The sequence below is a fragment of the Pristis pectinata genome, chromosome 13 (assembly GCF_009764475.1).
Source record: "Pristis pectinata isolate sPriPec2 chromosome 13, sPriPec2.1.pri, whole genome shotgun sequence".
NCBI classification, from domain to species: domain Eukaryota; kingdom Metazoa; phylum Chordata; class Chondrichthyes; order Rhinopristiformes; family Pristidae; genus Pristis; species Pristis pectinata.
The window spans coordinates 36235029-36254602 of NC_067417.1; the positions used below are offsets into that span (position 1 = coordinate 36235029).

Genomic DNA, 19574 nt, shown 5'->3' on the forward strand with positions numbered 1-19574 from the left:
TGTCAATGAAGTGTTAAAATAATTTTTACAGTAAGCAAAACAAAATTGCATATGCAAGTCATTCATTTCAGTTAACATGACATAGTTTATTGTTAATCAAAGTATTATGCTGTTATTTAGGCACTAGGTGCTTTAGGTTTTTATTTCAAATTTTGATTTGTTCATCTATTTGAGGGGATTAGTAGTTTTTGTTTGTCAGAAGTTAAACTTTCAGAAGAATACTTAAGTGTTTTTGTACCATTCTGTCTTTATCTTCCTATTCTATAATCTTCTTAGAAGTTAGCTGTGGGAGTTGGATGGGGTGGAGGGCAAAGATGAGGATACTTTTACGTAACTTGAGCGGTTTACTGAGATTTGCTGTTTGAGCTTTGGGTGGAGTTCCAGACTACAGTTATTTCCTCCCAGAGGAAGTGACCACATAGAGTTGGAATGCAATCTTAGCAAAAGAGTCCTTGCTGTTCAGCTCGGGTAGAAAGAATAGACAGCCTGACTCTGGAAAATGCATCAGTTTACTGTGGTGCCGGTAGAAGAACAGCACACATCAGATTATGATAGTTTGGAAGGATTGACTTGGGTTGATTACAGAGAGGCCAGGCATTGTTCACGAGATCCAAACGATACAGTGAGCTCTGAAGGTAAGTTGTGAAAACTTTCTGAAAGTCTCTTTTCAGCTGCTCTCTCTCTCTCTCTCTCTCTCTCTCTCTCTCTCTCTTTCTTTCTTATATTCTAGCCTGACTCACCCTCCCTGCCTTCAACTCCAAACTGTCTATAAACAGAGTATTGATCTAACATCCTGAGTTATGATATCTTTCATCAACTACAATTTGGTATCTCTAATTTTGGAAGTAGATTTACTGCATTCAGAATCTGTTTTAATGTGTAGCTTACAGTAAATGCAGACCCAGTACAAGGGTGAGGTCATGACGAGCTTCCTTATAATCCAAGTGGAATGTGAAATAACCATTTAGGATGGAATCTTGTTTTAAACAAAGTCAGTTGATAGAAAAACGTATTTGTTTAAGCTATTTCCATAAGTAGGCAGTTATTTTCACATATTGTTCCTTCCTCCGAATTTATATGTAATGCTTCAAGAAAAAAATAACTCGCATACTCTGCTTAATGGTGGGCAGAGATTGTGCATTTTTGATTTTTCTATTTGCCTGGTTTTAAGATTAAAAAGATGTTGTGTCCATTTTGGGGTCCTGAATTAATGGAATCACAGAATCACTGGTTACAGCATGAAGAGCAGCCATTCATCCTGTCGAATATTACCAGTTCGATGCAAGAACGAGCAGCTGCTCCCATTCTTCACCCATCTCCCCATAACCCTGCAAATGACTTCCTTTCAGTTACTTATCGAGCTTCCTTTTGAATGCTGCAGTTGAATCTTCCTCCGTGTCTAGGCCTGGCTGTGGATTCCTGACCCTAATACTCAGTGTTTTTAAAACAAAATACTTGCCATGTTACACTTGTTATTTTGCCAATCTTTTAAGTTCTGCATTCTCTTGTTCTTCTCGACCCATCTGTCAATGGGAACAGTTTCTCTCTATCTACATTGTCTATATCTTCATGATTTTAAATATCTGTATTAGATCTCTTTGCATCCTCCTTTGTTCCAACTTCTCCAATCTGTCCTCATATTTGAAGTCCTTCATCCCTGGAAAACTTATAGTAAATCTCTTTTGTACCCGCTCTAAAGTTTAAGTGTGGTACAGAGAACTGGTCATAGTAGACAAGTTGTGGCTGACCAGTGTTTTGTAAGGGTTCATCATGACTTCTTTGCTCTTGTACACTATGACTCTACTTATAAAACTCAAGGTCCTGCATGTTTTTCAAAACCAATTTATTGGCCTTCCCTGCCACTTTCAATAAACTATGCACATATACCCCCAGATCTTTGTTCTTTTACCCTCTTTTTAGAATTTTCCCCTTTTGTTTATATTATATTTTCTCATTCTAACCAACAAAAGGAATGCTTCACGTTCTTCAGCATTAAGTTTCATCTGCCACCTATCACTCAATTATACCAGCCCTATATCTCCTTGAAGTCTCTTACGGGACTTGTAGTTTGCTATGCCTCCAAGTTTTACCATCAAATGTATACATTGTACTCTGCACCCATCCAAATTATTTAATCAAACATTAAGGAAATTTATGACCCAAATACTGACTTCTGGGGAACTTCACCGTACAATTCTCTTCAATCCCAAAAAGAATCTTCCATCACTACTCTGATTCCTGTTACTTGGCTAGTTGGCTACAGACCATATTATTCAATGGCCTTCACTCTTGATGAGGGGCCATTCTGTGGCACATTACTAAATATACATATACAAATATACATCCATATAGGCACATCAACCACATTTCCCTCATCGACCCTCACTGTTACTTCATCAAAAAACTATCAAGTTATTTAGACACGATCTGCTTTTATAAATCCATGCAGACCTTTCTCTAGTCATAGAGTGCTACAACACAGGAACAGGCCCTTCGGCCCATCTAGTCCATGCCACCTGATCTTCTGCCTACTCCCATCTACCTGCACCCGGACCATATCTCTCTAAACCCCTCCCATCCATGTACCTACCCAAACTTCTCTTAAAGGTTACAATTGAACCCGCATCACTCCACACTTGTCAAAGTGATTTGCTGTTTCTGTTCCCTGACTATTGTTTTTCAAATTTTCCTCATCACCAAGGTTAAACTCTCTAGCCTGTAGTTAATCTGCGTACCTTGTTTTTGAACAAGGGTGTAACACCTGCAATTTTTCCAGCCTTCAGCCACCACCCCAAAATCTATAGGTATTTGGAAGAGAATTTGAAGTGAAGAAAATTGTGACATTTTTGTGGTTAAAATTTCAGAGTTTATTTTGTTAATTTTGTGCATAGAATTATTGATGCGAAGTTATGTATTAGCATCATTGGCTTTTCTGTTTGTCTTTATAGCTAGTTAAAAGATTCATGAGAAGATTACATTCGTTCCATAGTATTTTGTTTAAAACTAGTATGGGCTAGTTTTGTTGAAGCAGTGATCCATCCTCGTCATGCAAGTGCACAGAATTTTAATCTTGCAGATAACAGAATGCATATGGGTGTGGGTGGTTTGCTTAAAAAAAATGTGAATCTTTGTACAATTCATGAGCACAGCAAGTGTGATGTTTCTAATTGGGTTGATTTCAATACTTTTCAATTTTTCTTGGATTGTGATCCTCTGGGTTTTTATGCCTCAGTCATTTAAAGGTTGCCAAAGGTAGTGTGAATTAATACTGCTGACATATGCTAGCTTATTCTGTGTGATAATGCTAAAAACTGGGAAAGACATGAAGAAATTGGAAGTCAATGTCATCAGAAGAGATGGAGCATCAATGGAATTCTGCCAGGCTAAATGTGCCTGCTCTAATTGTGTAATAACCACTATAATCAATAACTGGTTACTTTTAAGGCACACTGAACTAGGCAGCACTCATCTTTTTCACTACTAACAGCTATAGAATATACCTTTTGGTTGAAATAGTACTTGTCATGTTTGTCATGTGGTTGAATTTGGGGGTTATGTCTTTGAGTCCAACACATTAGAGGTTAAAGTGCTGTTCTATTGTAAATCTATTCTGTCTGCTGTAAATATATTCCCTATTTAATGCAATTTGTTCATTTCTATTAATAGAAGTTGATTCAAACTGCCCTAAGTCTACTGACTGAGTAACAGCACTACCTCCTTGAAATCCAAATTGGACATGAGTCTCTGCCATTGTAAATCTTTTCCAAATTCTCCAAATATGGTCCAAGTTAAGAGAGACAAAGTGAAATTTTGTAAACTTTGACTCATAATCTACCTTATTCCACAAATAAAGCATGCAGAGTAATCATATGGAAGAACTTAACTTTTGTATAATACTTTGCTATCTACACAGGTCCCTAGAAAGATTTTTCAGCCAATGATCTACTTTTGAAGTGTAGTCTATGTCACAGTGTAGATAATCATTGTAGCTAATTTGTATGCATGTTTTATAGAACACCAATTAATTACTTTTTTATTTTATAGAAGTGGGCAGATGTGCCCTGATTTATGGCATCAGTTGGAAAAATAATGCCTCCATTAGTAAGCCCTATCTCAGTACTGAATTATCAGCCTGGCGGTGCTTATCCCTGGAGTGGAGCTCCAGGGACAAGCACAAACCTCTGACTAAGGTGGGAGTGGTTGCACCCAAGACAAGGATTTGATCATATGCAAGAAAAAAAATTCATTGGATTGTCGTAATTTACAACAGAATAATCTGTGTGTCATTCCTGGGCATAGCCAATCTACTTCAGTTTGCCTTTTGTCTACCTGCCACCAAAACCTTGATTGCCTTTGAAGGAGAAAATATCCTCTAGCTCTGTTTTGCAAAGCTGGCCCTTTTCACAGACTAATACAGGTTACAGTAGTGAGGGTTATCCTTTTTTCTGAACACTGACAAATGAGTGAACCACATACTGTTGAGTGTCTGAGTAAAGGATTAATTAGTATAAAACCACAAGTCTTGTGATGCGTCTGTTTTGAAACTCATGGAAACTATGTTTTAGATAAGGTAATCCTAATTCAACTCCATTTCATGGAAAAATAAATAATTCAAAAATTATTTCAAAAATGTGACAGATCTGAATTATCCATGTGTCCACAGTACAGATATTGATTACAGTACAATAACTTGCTGATGAATTGACTGATTTTTGCAACTATTTATTTAGAATGACATTTTCAGTTTATCAATAGTTACCTGGAAGAATGATATCTTTACCTTGCAACTATATGAATTTAATTTTTTTGATTTGTTTTCCATTGTCCTGGCATTAAGGCACCATAAAAGCCTATAGACATACCGTCCAAGAGAAACATTGAAAATAAAAATTGTACCAGCTATCAAACTGAATAATCTTAACCATAGCAGTCGAGAGAGCTCCAAGAGAATGTAGCTTACAGAATTTCCTGATTGGCAATCTGTATACGAGCAGGAATTGAAGGGATTTGTGCTTTAGATTCTGGGAGGAAAAAAGAATTGGAGATTGAATTTTTGAAGTATTTATTTCAGGGCCATGAAGAAATTGTATTCTTTATGTTATGAGCTATCAGCAGCACCCATGAATATGAAAATGTTATAATGAACTGATATTTTAATATTTTTATTATCAGTTAATTCGATATTACATTTGGGATACCGTACCCATCTTCAAATCTGCTGTCATCATCACTCTTTTGTTTAGGAGAAATGATCCCTGATTGACCTGTCCTTGCAAACCAGCACTCTTATCTCCAACCCCCTTTCCTCTCAAGTCCGTAAATAGGTTGCAGTCTTCCAAATTCCTGCTCATCTTTTCCATGTTTGAATCCTTGAAACCAAATCAAGCTGCAGCCTGAGTTATTTTATGAAAGCAACTCTTATCAAAGAAACAAGTTTCAAGCTATTGATTGTGGCAGTGGTAATTTAACTTCGCCACAATGATCCTTCTCAGCCTATCATTAGCTTTTTATGTGGTTGACCAGAGCATACTCTTCCAATGCCACTCCACTATCGACTAACTTTTGTTAAAGTAATCCCTGCTCTGTAGTTATTAATTTTGTTTTTCTCCCTAGTATTTGCATGAAACCAAATCAGATTACTTGTGCCTTTACTGTCAGTTAATCTTGAGAAGAGCTGTGCACCACATATTCACAGCATTATTAACACTGCCTATTTTCCCCTCTGTAACATTGCCTCTGCTGTATCTTATTGGTTGCTGAAAGCCTCATCTATGTCTTTCTTAACTAGACTATACTAATGAACTCCTGTATGGCATCATTTGTTCAATCCTTAATTTGTATGGGGTGATTGAAACTTATGCTGACCATCCTCGAACTTGTACCAAGTAGTGTGCTTCCAGAACCCTATGAAACATCTTTATTACATTCTCACCCTTCAATTGGGTTGGGATGTTTGGGTTGGATTGTTTTCTCTGGAGCGGCAGAGGTTCAGGGGAGATCTGATAGAGGTTTATAAGATTATGAGAGGCATAGATAGACAGCCCATATTTTTCCCCCCAGAGTTGAAATGTCTAATACCAGAGGGCATGCATTTAAGGTGAGGGGGATAGGTTCAAAGGAGATGTGTGGGGCAAGTTTTTTTTTTACAGAGAGTGGTAGGTGCCTGGAATGCGTGGCCAGGGGTGTGCTGGAGGCAAATATGATAGAGGTGTTCAAAAGGCTCTTAGATAGGCACATGATTGTGCAGGGAATCGAGGGATATGGACCTTGTGTACGCAGAAGGGATTAGTTTCGTTGGGCATTTGATTACTAATTTAATTAGTTTGGCACAACGTCATGGGCCAAGGGGCCTGTTCCTGTGCTGTACTGTTCTGTTCTAATTCTCTCTATGATCTGTTTTGCCTGGCTCTGTACTCCTCCCCTAATAGTTAGCCCTTATTTCTGATTCTGGTTTTTTCATGTTCTCTGAACCTGTTCCATCATTGCGTATTTCATGGAGTTGTACGGCAAGGAAACAGAACATTTGGTTCACCATGGCATCTTGAACCCATCTATGCACTCCAAAGAAAACAAAACCAGCCTATCCAGTCTCTCGTCAAAAAGTGAAAAAGATGCCAGAAATCTGAAATAGTAACAGGAAATACTGAAAATGTTCAACAGATCAATCAGCAGGTGTGGAGAGAGAAAAAAAGTTAATGTTTCAGTCTAATGACCTTTCTGAAATGGCATTTTCCAACAAAGAGGAGTGATTTTAATAACTTCCATGTTTTTGTTTTTTTTCAAACACTTTTTATATTGCCATTTCTCCTGCCTCTCCCTTATTATGTTGAATGAGTGGTAAATTTTTTTTTTAGTTTCATATTAATTATCGTTAAACAGCGTTTTAAAAGGGCAAGTATTTTGCTAACTGCAGAATGTTTTCTTAATTTTTTCCTAAAAGGTTGTTTCTGTGGTTGAATTTGAATACAAGAATTACTTTACAAGCAACAATAATAATTAAAAATACAATACAGTCTTCAGTACTTCACTGAGTAAAAGTCAGATAAATTAAGAAAAATGTGAAATAGATGTACGTTGGCTCACAGAAGTTTGTCTTGTTTTTGAAAGAATCTCTTTACCAATTAATTTGACATATTCTGATGTTGGAAGTTTTGCTTTGTGAATGAATTGAGAGCACTCCCCTAGCTCATTAGAGAAGATAGCCTTACAGAAAAAGAATTTTTCTCAACTCTGTCTTGTAGTGCAATTATTTTGGTAATGGGTTCAAATTTCCAAATACATTTCCATGTATGTATTTTTCTTAACACTTAAGCATTGCTAGAGAAGGAGAAATGTGAAAGAAAGTAAATGCAGTTTTATCATGGGATGTATTTTACTACTTAAAAGTTTGAATTATACATTTTTAACATCACACTGATACCCACCAATGTAACTAGAAAGAACTGATTAATTGTGTCCATTTATTTGAAACCAATTCAAGCATCCTTTAAAATTAATCAACAAAAACTTACTCCAGTTATACACCCTTAAAAATATGACTTAGTCAAGTTACAAATTGTGCAAATTATGTTATATATATTTCATCTGATACCAATATTCTTTTGAAATGTATATTGTTTAAATCGCAAGTTGTTAATGATTATGTTTTAATAGGCTTCTGAAATTATTTTTCAGAACTTTTAAGTCTTAAGGTTATTTTTCTGATTTGTTGGTGTCTCACTTTAATGCTACTTGCACTTATGAAACTTGAAACCTGGGAAATCGACGTTTTTAGTAACCCAGGTTTTGTGAGCAAATTGAAAATGAGATGTGATCATACAGACTAACAAGAAAACAGCACTACCATTGTCACCAAAGCTTCCCACAGCTGCTGTAAACAACTCTCCATAAATACTCAATTTATTGGACCTGTACAAATGAATAAAGGGAATACAGATTCTTGGTCAGAACACTGATTGCTTTAAGCTTAAGTGTTAAAATGAATTAAACTCAAATTTCTGGAGTTCTAGGATCAATTTCAGAACTGGATAAGAAGCTTGGGAAATGATAGGAAAGAATGTTCAAGAAGTTTTGTTAAGAGTGAGGAAAGTGCTGAGTCAGGCTCAGTTTATGCAATCTATTTTGACAGGCAATTTTGCAGAGGTTAGGTTTACAGTTCAGTCTCTAACTTTGCTCTCTGGTTCAAGAGGTGTGGATTTCAATGCATAATTGGTTTAGCCATTCATTATTGGATGTGGTTGGAACACATGCATTCCTCTGCCAAAATTGCACTATGCTGTTGGTGTTGTCCTGAAATCCAAAGTTAACGCCAACTTGCTTTCTTCTCTATCGACTAGCTCCTTAAAACCCTCTCCCCTGCTCCTCTTCACCCACCTCTCCAACAAGTTGTTTAAGATTATCTCTAAAATTGATTCCAGTTAACTCTGTTTGATCTCTTTTGTTTAAGTAGTCCATCAAACCAGGCTTTCATGAAGGTTTCCTTTTGTGTGTACCTTTCTCTAGTTTCTCTGTTATCTCTCTTTAGGACTTCTTGCCTGTAAGACTCCTCTCTTGCCCTCAATCTCATTTCCATTACATGCTCGCTGACGTGATAAACAGTTCCTTTCTCTCTGCTAAAGTCCCACTTCCTTTCAAATCTGCTATCTTCATGCTGTCAAAAATACTCTGGTTTGCTATTTATTTCTAAGCAATTGCCCCACTTCCCATCTCTCCTCATCCTTCCAGTTCCTAAATGTTATCATCTCCCAAATCTACACTTAACCTTTCTGCATTTCTCTGTTTGATTTTCCTTATTGGCTTTCTGCCCCTGCACTGAAACACACTGCAGAAGGAAATCAAGTAACATATTCTGTTTCAATGATTGTGGTGCATTGGCCTTCCTCAGAATGAAGGGGAGCTTATTAAAATGTACTCAAACGTGAGTCGGATGGGGTGGATGTTGAGGTGTTTCCACCAGGGGGAAAGTCTCAAGAAGACATGGTTATGAGAAAGGGAGATAGTAAATTTAAAACTGAGGTGTGTAGGAATTTCTCCTTGCAGAAGCTGGTGAATTACTAGAATTCTCTGCCCAGGAGATTTGTGGAGTGTTGATCATTGGATGTATTTAAGGAGGAGGTAACTCAATTTCAGTAAGATTGTGGAATTGAGGGTTGTAGGGGGGAAAGGACAGAGAAAAGAAGTTGAGGCCTGGGGCAGATCTGCCATGGTCACATTGTACGACGGGGCAGGGATAAGGAGTTGGGTGGCCTAATCCTGCTCCTATTGTATTCTTGCTTCTTTGTCTTGTAGCCTTGAATTACATTGGTCATATCATCTTTGTGTTTTATTATTCAAGGTTCTGTAAATTGGTGATCATTCAAAACTTTGCTGTCCATATGCCAACCCACACCTGCAGGTTACCATCCCCATTTGCATACTGTTCTTCATTGGGTCCAAATCTTGCAACGCTTTCCCAACAACACTGTGGGAGTACCTTCACTGGAAAGAGTTTAGCATTTCAAAGTGATGGCTAAACATCACCTTCTCAAGGATAATTGGGGATGGGCAATAAATGTTTGCTTTGCCAGCGATGCCCAAATCCAATGATAAATGTCCTGTTCACTTGTGATTTGTGGCCTGTTAATTTGAATCGCTCTCTACCAAGGCTATAATCTTAAAATTCTCATCCTTCAAGTCTTTCCATGATCTTGTATGTGCAATCTATTTAACTTTCTACAGTCATCCAGCACTCTGAGCATTTTGCTTCCTTCAATTTTGTTCATCTTCAGTCAACCTCCTGCTGGCATAAATCTGAGTTGTGGTAATTTCCTCCTTTGGGGTTGGATTATGAGCTTTTAATATGTGCATATATGTGCTGAAACTGTAAAGTAGATTTGATTACTGTGAATGGTCTTTGTACTTTGTGGTTCATTGTATTTGCTGACAAAAGGGTATAAAAGGGTACTGTATTAGTAATGGGGATAAGAAGCCTGTAAATTTGAGAAGGTGATCCTGGAGATTGAGAGGCAGTTTATGCTGTACGGGAAGCAGATGGGTTCTAAGCTCAAAGTAAATTTCGAAGTGACACTTAAGACTGATCAGTATTATTCTGATGTTGCGTTCTACTTTATTTGTAATTTTAATACTTCATTTTGAAATACAGTTCTCAGATATAGTAAGTACTTAAATAATTGTGACAATGGGATTTCTTTAAGATCATAAGTTTGATGCTTACAATCCTACTTGGAGTGATGATCAGCCATCACCTGGGTTATAGTGCAAAAATTGCATTGTTGTCAGCAGCAGTAGCCCCTGCAAGTGTCTTATGAAAAGTATAGCTTGATGCCAACTCTGTAAAATGGGCTGACTGACAAATTCTGTCTGGAAAACAAAATACAATGTAACATTTTTGCCCACTTTTAATTACTTGGCCAACAATTTTCTGAAATTTTAGAAACTGATTCAGTTTGAGCTTTCAAAAGGAATTAGATAGGCACTTGCAAAAATAATTTGCAGGGCTAGGAGGAAGAGGGAATACAACAGATCGGAATACTCTGGAAAGATCTAGTACAGTCTCCATGAGCTGAATGACTGGAGGGTTACAACTGCACAGACAATACTGCTATTTGTCTGGTTCTCTGAATTCTAATTTTAAAATTCAAACATGTAAGTTTTTTTAATGCTGATGAATATGAGCAAACTATATTAACTAATTTGGTGAGAGGAATAAAAAGAATATATTAAACCTTAAAATTAGATTCAGTTACTGTAACACCAGCGGTTTTCTGGTGATGTTTCTCACTGGTTTATGGAGAAAGACTGGAGCAACCCAGGTGCTTAAGCCAAGAAAGAAATCAATCTTGTTGACGTGGAATAACAAAGTGCTAGAAACATTTGATCGATCAGGTAGAATTGGTGAAAAGAGAAAAACAGAGTTGACCTGAAATGCTAATGACCTTTCATTGGAACTGGAAAAGTGAAGAAACAAGAGAGTTTTAAGTTGCAGGGAAAGGGGTGTGCTGGAGAAAACAAGGGAATATCTGTCATAAAGTGAAAACCAAGGTTGTCCAAGTTAAAACAATGCCATCTAGTTAATAGATGAATGAGGTCGATTTGAGGGGGGGGGGGGGGGGTGGTGGTGGAATCTTTGTGAAACTGACATGCAGGTGCTGAACACTGCAGTTGGTAGAAATACCCAGTAGAACAGGCAACATCTGTGGAGAGCACGAAACTGAGTTAATGTTACAGGTGGATGATCTTGCATCAAAACTTGGCTAGTTCTAGCACTTATAGGAAAGGCTGGTTATCTGAAATTGTTGAATTTAACATAGTCCCAAGGGGTGCAATATGCCCAAATAGAAGATGAGGTGCTGTTCCTCAAGCTTATGTTGGGATTCATTGCCTCTGTACAGGAGGCCACAGACAGACACTGAAGGCAGAGTAAGAATGGGATGGCAAGTTAAAGCAATCAGGTATACTTTGCAGACTGAACAGAGGTGTTCTGCAAAGCAGTCACCAAATCTGAATTTAGTTTCTCCAAAATAGATGAGTCCACTTTGTGAACACTGACACTGAATATAATACAGTAGCTTGGAATGAGTGCAAGTGAATTGTTACTTCACCTGGAAGGACTACTTAGGTTGGTAGAAAGGGGAGAGGTGAAAGTACAGGCATTGTGTCAGCAGGTGATCCCCATTACTGGTGATCCAGACAACACTGACAGCTCTAATCATTTCATATATATTTTATGGCATTAATTGTAATTAGCACATCGCCACAAAGGAATTTCTAGTGGGTTAAATAATGAAAATCTTGGCAATGATTTGTTTCTTCTGCATTCGAAGCACACTGTGATTCTCTTATCAAGTGCTCCAACACGTCTGAACCTTGTGTTTGGCAATTCTTGCAAGAAACTGTTATCACCATTTTACTCCCCGTGAGGTCTGGCTGCCAAGTTGTTTACTTTTATTTTGATTTGAAGCCAAGAGGAGCAAAATTGCTCTGCCTTGTGTCATCATTGTGTTGGAAGACAGTTTTATCACAAAGTCTGAGACAATAAATTTGACCATTCCAAACTTTGCTTTCCTCTTGTGAGTCATACAATAAGACAACAGTATTCTGAGGGGTTAGTCTACACATCAAAGCCAGTAAGCATGTAGTGGGCATTCACCACTTTTGGGGCCATTCAGCGGTGAAGCTGGTCACATACTGTCAGGAAGGCCTTGTGTTGGTCAGAGCCTTGTCAGTCAGATCATTAATGGTCTCTCCTCAGGAGATTATGTTCTGGAGGATGCTGGAGGAAACCATGAGCTCCAAATGGCATAAAACCAGTGAGCTTGGGTCATCTGTTCCTCAAGCTTATGTTGGGATTCATTGCCTCTGTATAGGAGGGCCCCAAGTTATGTTGCTTGCAAAGCAGTGAGCTTGTTAATTTGCAGTGCAACAGCTTGCATAGAAAATCAGAAGGGATGGTCACCAAAACCTAGCCTGGAATTTGTTTTGAGGAAGGCCTTAAATTATGGTGGTTGCGAACTGCAGGTACAAATGCAAGTAGTCACATGTTCCCAGCTATAACAAAATTTTTAAAACTGTGTTAAACTGCAAAATTGGCATTTGTTTTTCTTATTCACAAGATCACAAGACAAGGGAGCAGAAAAGCAGGCCATTCGGCCCATCGAGTCTGCTTCAGGGAAAGGGAAATAGAAATGGGGAATGGGGCAAGAAGAAGAAAAAAACCCTATTCTAATCCCAATTTCCGGCCTTATCCCCATATCCCTTGATATCCTGACTATTTAGATATCTATCTATCTATCTCCTCCTTGAACGCCCCCACTGATCTGGCCTCCACTGCTGTACGTGGCAAGGAGTTCCACAAATTCACCACCCTCTAGCTAAAGAAATTTTTCCTCATCTCTGTTTTGAAACTGTACCCTCTAATTCTAAGATTGTGCCCTCTGGTCCTGGACTCACCCACCAAGGGAAACAGCCTAGCCACATTTACTCTGTCCTTTCCTATCAATATTTTAAATGTCGCTATGAGGTCCCCTCTCATTCTTCTGTACTCCAGTGAGTACAGTCCAAGAGCCGACAAATGCTCCTCATACGGATTAGAATTCTTTTTGATTTGAACACTAGTGAGTTTTGGATTCTATTCTTTTGATGTCTGCCCCTCATGACTGTAATACCATTTCTTGGCAGCTAACATTTTGGATAATGGATTCTAAGACTTTTTTTTTGCCAAGTGAAACTTTGAACAATGGTTAAAAGAATTGAAGTTTAGATTTATGGCAGTTCTCATTTTCACACCAAAATTTTTGTTAATCTTTACTTATCTGAATAAAGAAAATCTTGTAAAACAACAGATTTTAATTTCATTCAAAATTTCAGAATACCAGATAGGGATATAGTGATCTTTGAACTCATCCCAGCTTGAAACTTTGTTCTTGGCCAATTTAGCTGTTCTGACCCAGGACAATGGCACTGGTGTTATAATGAAATTGGTATCCAAGGTTTTCTTAAAAAAAAGAAAAAGAATTTTCTGGTTCCATTCCTGACCAATGTTTATTCAACCTACCATCACCAAAAAGGCTTAACCAGTCATTCATTTTATTGCTGTTTGTGGGATCTGCGATGTTCAAATGATACCAAAATTGGCTTGCAAAACAAGGGTGACTACATTTCCAAAGTTAGCATTAGTTTCAAAGCATTATGTGACACCATGAGGATGTAGAAAACCAGCATTTAAGGAAAAGATTTGTCCTTTGCTTGTGATAGTCAGCAACCATCTATCTTGGAATATACTGTATAGTTATAATGACAACAAGACTGTCAACTCTGATTGTTGTTGCTATGTAAATCTGACAGCAACTTTCAACTGGACATTGCAAAAGTCATGCTGTAAAAGCCATTGAAATTGTTAAGCCTTATTGAATGAAATGCAATTAAATTAATAATACTGTACTATGTAATAATTACTTCTGCATGCATTCTGACTCCAGACTTACTTCTGGTTTGGTGCCTGCAAGAATTCTTCAGTTTGATTTGCAGATCAGTCTGACTGGTGGATGCTGCAGGTTCCTTTTAGTTGATGATAAATTCATAGCTTCGTAGCCCACTGAATCCTAATTGCTGTGAACACTAAAATTCTGGCCAATTTGTGTTGACAAATCGTGAACAAATTCCTTTTCTGCATTGGTTAGCAAACCAGATGAGCTGTGAAGGTTCTGAATTGATTTCCTCTTGAAGAGATTAGTAGAGAATGTCATAAGCAAACTTAAATCATGGCTTTTAAAATAACAAGCACAAGTCTGTTCTTGAGCAAAGTTATGTTGATATGTTTCAGAGTCTAACCAGTCTGATTCTGATCATATTATATCATCTTAGCAATTTTTATGTGAAATTTTTAACAGGGCAGCTCTTTATATGAAGGTTTGTTTTCCTTCCTAAACATAAATGTGTTGCTATGACTTTGCAGATCTTTAAGTTGCTTCTACATTTTACTTTTTTAAGCATATTCCAATTGATTTTAAGGGTAGAATGCTAGACATCTCTGAATTTGTGGGGAGAGTTGGTGAGTTTTTTAAATAATGGGTGTGGAATACTTGCCTTTATAAATAGAAGCTTTGAATACAAAAACAAGCGCATCATGAACATTTGCATTTCTATTCACTACACTTCAGAAAGGATGTCAAGGTCTTACAGAGCATTCACTTAAAATTTCTCAGATTATTACCACAGGTGAGGATGAGACTGATTTCTTTGAGCAGGAGAAGTTGAAGGGGAACATTATAAAGGTATTCAAATTTCTAAAAGTTTAGTTTGAGTAAACTGGGGGGGAAACCATTTCCTCTGGCAGGTGGAATAGTAACCAAAGGCCATAGACTTTAATTGCAATAGACTTGAGAGGATTTTTTTTAAAGACTGCCAAGAGGTTGCCAATGTTTGGAACATGTGACATGTGAGTGTGTTGGAATGAAATTTCTCAGAAACTTTCAAAAAGTATTTGGGCATCTGCTGGAAGAGGGCTAATTGACAGGGTTGAGAAGGGGGAAGAAAAGCAGTTGTACTGTTGTGGTAAATGGAAGACTGATGGGATGAACATCTCCAGTTGCCCATTAGCTCTAACAATCATCTGTGTTATGAATGTGAATAGTTTCAAGCCAGTTTCTGTGTGTTATATGACATAAAATAGCATATCTTTTCAATGCACCTTGGCGACTATTTTGATATCAAAGGTCTAATTTTATCGAGATTCAGAGCTCAGTAAAAGATGGAAACATCATCTATTTCAGATCACTCGGATCCCTCATCCTACTAAATGAGAAAAATATAGCTTTCAGAATAAGCCGTATCCAATCTGTGCTGTAAATCGACCCCTAGTTAACGATTGCTTGCAAGAATCGACCTAAGGGCACTTCTTAAATGATGCAATTATTTAACTGTGCCTGAAACCACAGATTTACTGATTTTTTTTTTAACTTTTTTTAAAAATAAGACTTTTTAAGATGTGAAAGCCTCATTGAACAAGTTGCCATCGGGGTTTAGTCTACTGCAGAGTGAAATTGCCAAGCACTCGAACAGTGCCGCTCTGTTGCTGGATTTGTGAAGCAAATTGTTCCGAGAAATGAACCCACCTATCTGTAGTTCCTCTTTCAAAACTGATTTTTTTTAAAGACCTTTTTTTTTGGTAATATGCAAAAATGTTATCAGATCTGTTAATGCTTTGTTTCTGACGAACAGAGCTATTACTCTTTTCACTTCTAGAAAACTATGTGCAATGTCAAACAGAGGTATTTTGGAATAATTAAATGGAAAGAGATGAGTGATATCTGTATAAAACTGATTTGCTTGATTATATAAAATTTTTATATAATCAAGCAAATCAGTTCATCTTCTCATGTACCAGTATCATGGAGTTCATGAACCAGAGAAAAGCATATTCTTTTATTCTCCTGCTTCCAGTTAAACGAGATTGGCTCAGATCTTCAGCTAAGAGAAAACAACCCGAGCTTTCCAGTCACCAGCTCACAAAGCCTGCTTTTTCTGGAGTAGGTCTCTGGATGACATCCCAGTGTTTGGTGAGACCAATGCAGCTAAAGTCTTTTCCAAGCAAAGCTGACAATCGGTGCTCCCTGCAGTTGCTTTGAGAGCTAGTTCTGGAGGATTACTGGATGTCAATGCTGAAAGTGAATGTTTATGAATGACTTTCTCTGTCTACAATGTGCCCAGTGGACTTGTGCAATGTTCATTGTGTAAATTTTCCAGCTGAATTGCTGAGCAAGCTCCCGAAATATGTGGATCCTAGCAGGATTTAGTGAGGAGTTCAGTGGCAGAATGCAGTTGTCCCACAGTCAGACATAAGCTGAGTGCAAGTTCAGGACCATTGCTTTTAATCAGGAGTCCTGAACTTTCACCCCACTACATAGATAAGAGCTAGTAGTTCCAAGTCGAACTGCCAGCTTTTAATTGGAAGATCTGGCTAATATCTCACAGCAAAATGAATGGTAAATCAAGTACAGAAAACTAAATTTAAAAAAAGACAATTCAGCAAAGAAACTAATTTGAAACCGAATGCTGGAAATACAACAAGCCCAGCGGCATCTGTGACAGCTGATGATTTCCCACCCCTGAAATATTGTCATGCTCTTCTTGTTTTACAAAAATGCACTTATCATGGAATAACACAGCATAATAGTTTACATTTGCAACTTTAATTTAGATTTGTAATCACTTGGAGTTGATCTTTGCATTCTTGGGCAATTACAATTTCTAATGACAACTGACCAAACTTCCTAGAACTAGATAAATATTACTCAAGCTTGTATTCCAGTCTAGTGTGTGCTTTTTACTGTTAATCATTGTCATAGAGCAATATGGCACGGATATAGGTCCTTCAGCCCAACCAGTCCATGCGGACCACGGTGCCCACCCACCTCGTCCCAATTTCTTGTGTTTGGCCAATATACCTACAAGGCCTGCCCCTCCATCTACCTATCCAAGTGCCTCTTAAATGATACTATTGTACCTGCCTCAGCCACTTCCTATGGCAGCTCATTCTCACCGTATTCTGCGTGGAAAAACTTGCCCCTCAGGTCCCTTTTAAATCTTTCCCCTCTCACCCTAAACCGATGCCCCCTAGTTTTGGAATCCCCTACCCTGGGGAGAAGACTGTTACCATCTGTTTATCTATGCCTCTTATAATTTTAAACACTTCTATAAGGTTGTCCCTCATTCTCCTATGTTCCAAGGAATAAAGACCTAGCTTGTGTAAAGTAACTCTTGATTGAAATGGCTTAGTTACAATTTTTTTTTCTGTTGAGAACAAGTAATTGCTTCAACAAAGATTATATTGTTCATCCTTTTGTTAGATTTATTCTTAATTGGCTTTTGACGACAAACTCCAGAAAATGTCCAGTGCTATGTATGCATAAATGATAGAATGTTAGCTTAGTTTTGGGTCTGTGTTTTGTATAAACAGTGGTTTGGGAATCTTCCAGCTGTCACTAATGTCCATCCGTTTTAATCAAGTGTGCTTGGAAATGATGAAATTTCAGAAGCTCCAAGTTGTCTCTTTTCATGTGTTCTGGAATGTAATCCTTCTACCCCACCCTCCTCAGCTCCCAAATATAGACAGTCCTCTCCTTTGGCTTGCTGTAACGGGAGGATCTAATTAATAGTCAGAATAGACAAAACCACATGTGCAATTACAATTTAATGAAAGGGTATGAAATGCACACAGATTCTTTATTAGTAGCCTTTTTTCTATCTTAAGGTCATCTTTGAATGGGATTATCAAAATTGTAACTCTTCCATGCAGCTGGTTTTGTCTTTCACCTTAAACCTGTCTGCATTGGCCCCCAACCATATTTCATGGACCTTTGCCACCAAGATTTAGGTCCTATCTTCAGTTACTTCTCATCCAGTTTTTCCCTTTCCCTACCATGCCAAACACCAATACCAGGCCTCCCCTTTAATCTCCATGAACCATCTGTGACTTTTGATTTGGTGCATCACGTCACTTCAGAAAATGCTCTTTATACTGCATGAGGAAGCTTGGGTTTCATTTTAGTCGAGTTTCTCCCCAATGAATGAGATGATTGGATGGCCGTTTCACTTTTTTTCGTATTCTCCCACCACCCCCCCCCCCAACCCCCTCCCAGCTTGTTGCTATTTATTAGTTTTCCTACTCACTTTTAACATTGGACACTTCTTTTATTCAACTGCTATATTAAACAAATGACAACTGCAGAAAGAATGGGCAACTTTGAACATAAATTCTCTTCAAACAATCATTCATATTTGCAAAATTTGTTCTGATTTGTCACATTTTTTTTTCATAAAAGCTTAAGATCCAACATGAGTACAGATCAGATAGGGTAAATGTTTTACTAATGGCAGAAAACTGAGTGGCTGATTCACTGAGAGGATCTGGGTTCAAAATCACTTCAAACAGTGAAATTCTATTCATCTGGCTAAAAGTATTCCATGCAAAGCAAATTTGGCACTATCTGTTTGTGAATGAGGTGGATACACAGCACAAAACCACTCATAGTTTACAATTAAGTTTGAAATATTTCTCTTAACCGCTAAGATGGAAAGCTTTGTGTGTAAAAACTTCAGTGTGCTGCAATCAGGGTCGTATTTCTTGGGTGGGAACAGGGCCCCCTTCTATCCTATAGCTGAGTAAGGTGTACTCATACTTGTTGATCTATTTTCTATCTACCTATCTGAAAACAGAAAATGAATACGCTAAATGTGAAAGACAATGTTTATTACATAATGTGTAGCAATTAATGGGAAGTGCAGATAGTGTACTGCATGGCATGCTCTTAACACTGTTGCTTTTCAATTCTTCATCGATGTGCATTACAAATGTTTTTAGGTCATGGATGCCACAAAGAAGATAGTCCTTTCCTTAACAGCACTAACTCTTCAAAAGGAAATGAATATTATGACAGAAATTTGGCCTTATTTGAGGTAAGATTTTTCAATGCAATAACTTCCTCAGCATTCAGAATTTTCTCCCTTTATTTGAAATAGAAGCATATTGATATTATTTGGTATAATTCTCAGTTCTAAACAGAGCAGCTTTGTATAATCTGCCTTTGTTTCTGGAAGTTTAACTTGTGGCCAGCATCAAGCTGCCACACTGATAAGTATAACAACTACAGGTTTTATTTTTCCAGGCAGCCAATGTCAATGCTAACTGAAGCTATCCCAATCCGAAATGGCTAGGCCCTGTGCAGCAACAAGGCCTTGTGCATCCCTAATGCTGTTAGGTCCATCACACTAACATTTTACAGCCTTTGAATGTTTCTCAAGTAAACAATTTAAAAAATGTTCACTTGTAATTTAAATCATTTGCACTTGCACTTTTGTAAGCAATTAGAAACATTAAGGCAAGTTCATTTGTACTTATGACATCCAATAAATTGATCACGCTGAGGCATGAGTGGTATTCTATTACTGATCAGCCAAAGTGAACAGGATGCACTTTGTTCTTGTGTTAATGAAAAACTTTTAATTTGTTTTATCTGATTGCATTTATATTTCTACTACCAGGGAAGCAAAGTGATAACTTTATTCCACACCACGGT

At 37.7% G+C, this 19574-nt stretch overlaps 1 protein-coding gene across 1 annotated transcript in view; it reads left to right on the forward strand.

Moving 5' to 3' along the window:
* The first annotated feature begins 415 nt into the window (after nucleotides 1-415).
* Nucleotides 416-19574, forward strand: part of slc12a4 (solute carrier family 12 member 4) — a 62458-nt gene continuing 43299 nt past the window's right edge. The window contains exons 1-2 of the mRNA XM_052028715.1: nucleotides 416-635; nucleotides 18860-18954. Coding sequence (XP_051884675.1) covers nucleotides 500-635; nucleotides 18860-18954 — 231 coding nt within the window. The 5' untranslated portion in view covers nucleotides 416-499. The remainder of the gene's footprint in view (nucleotides 636-18859; nucleotides 18955-19574) is intronic.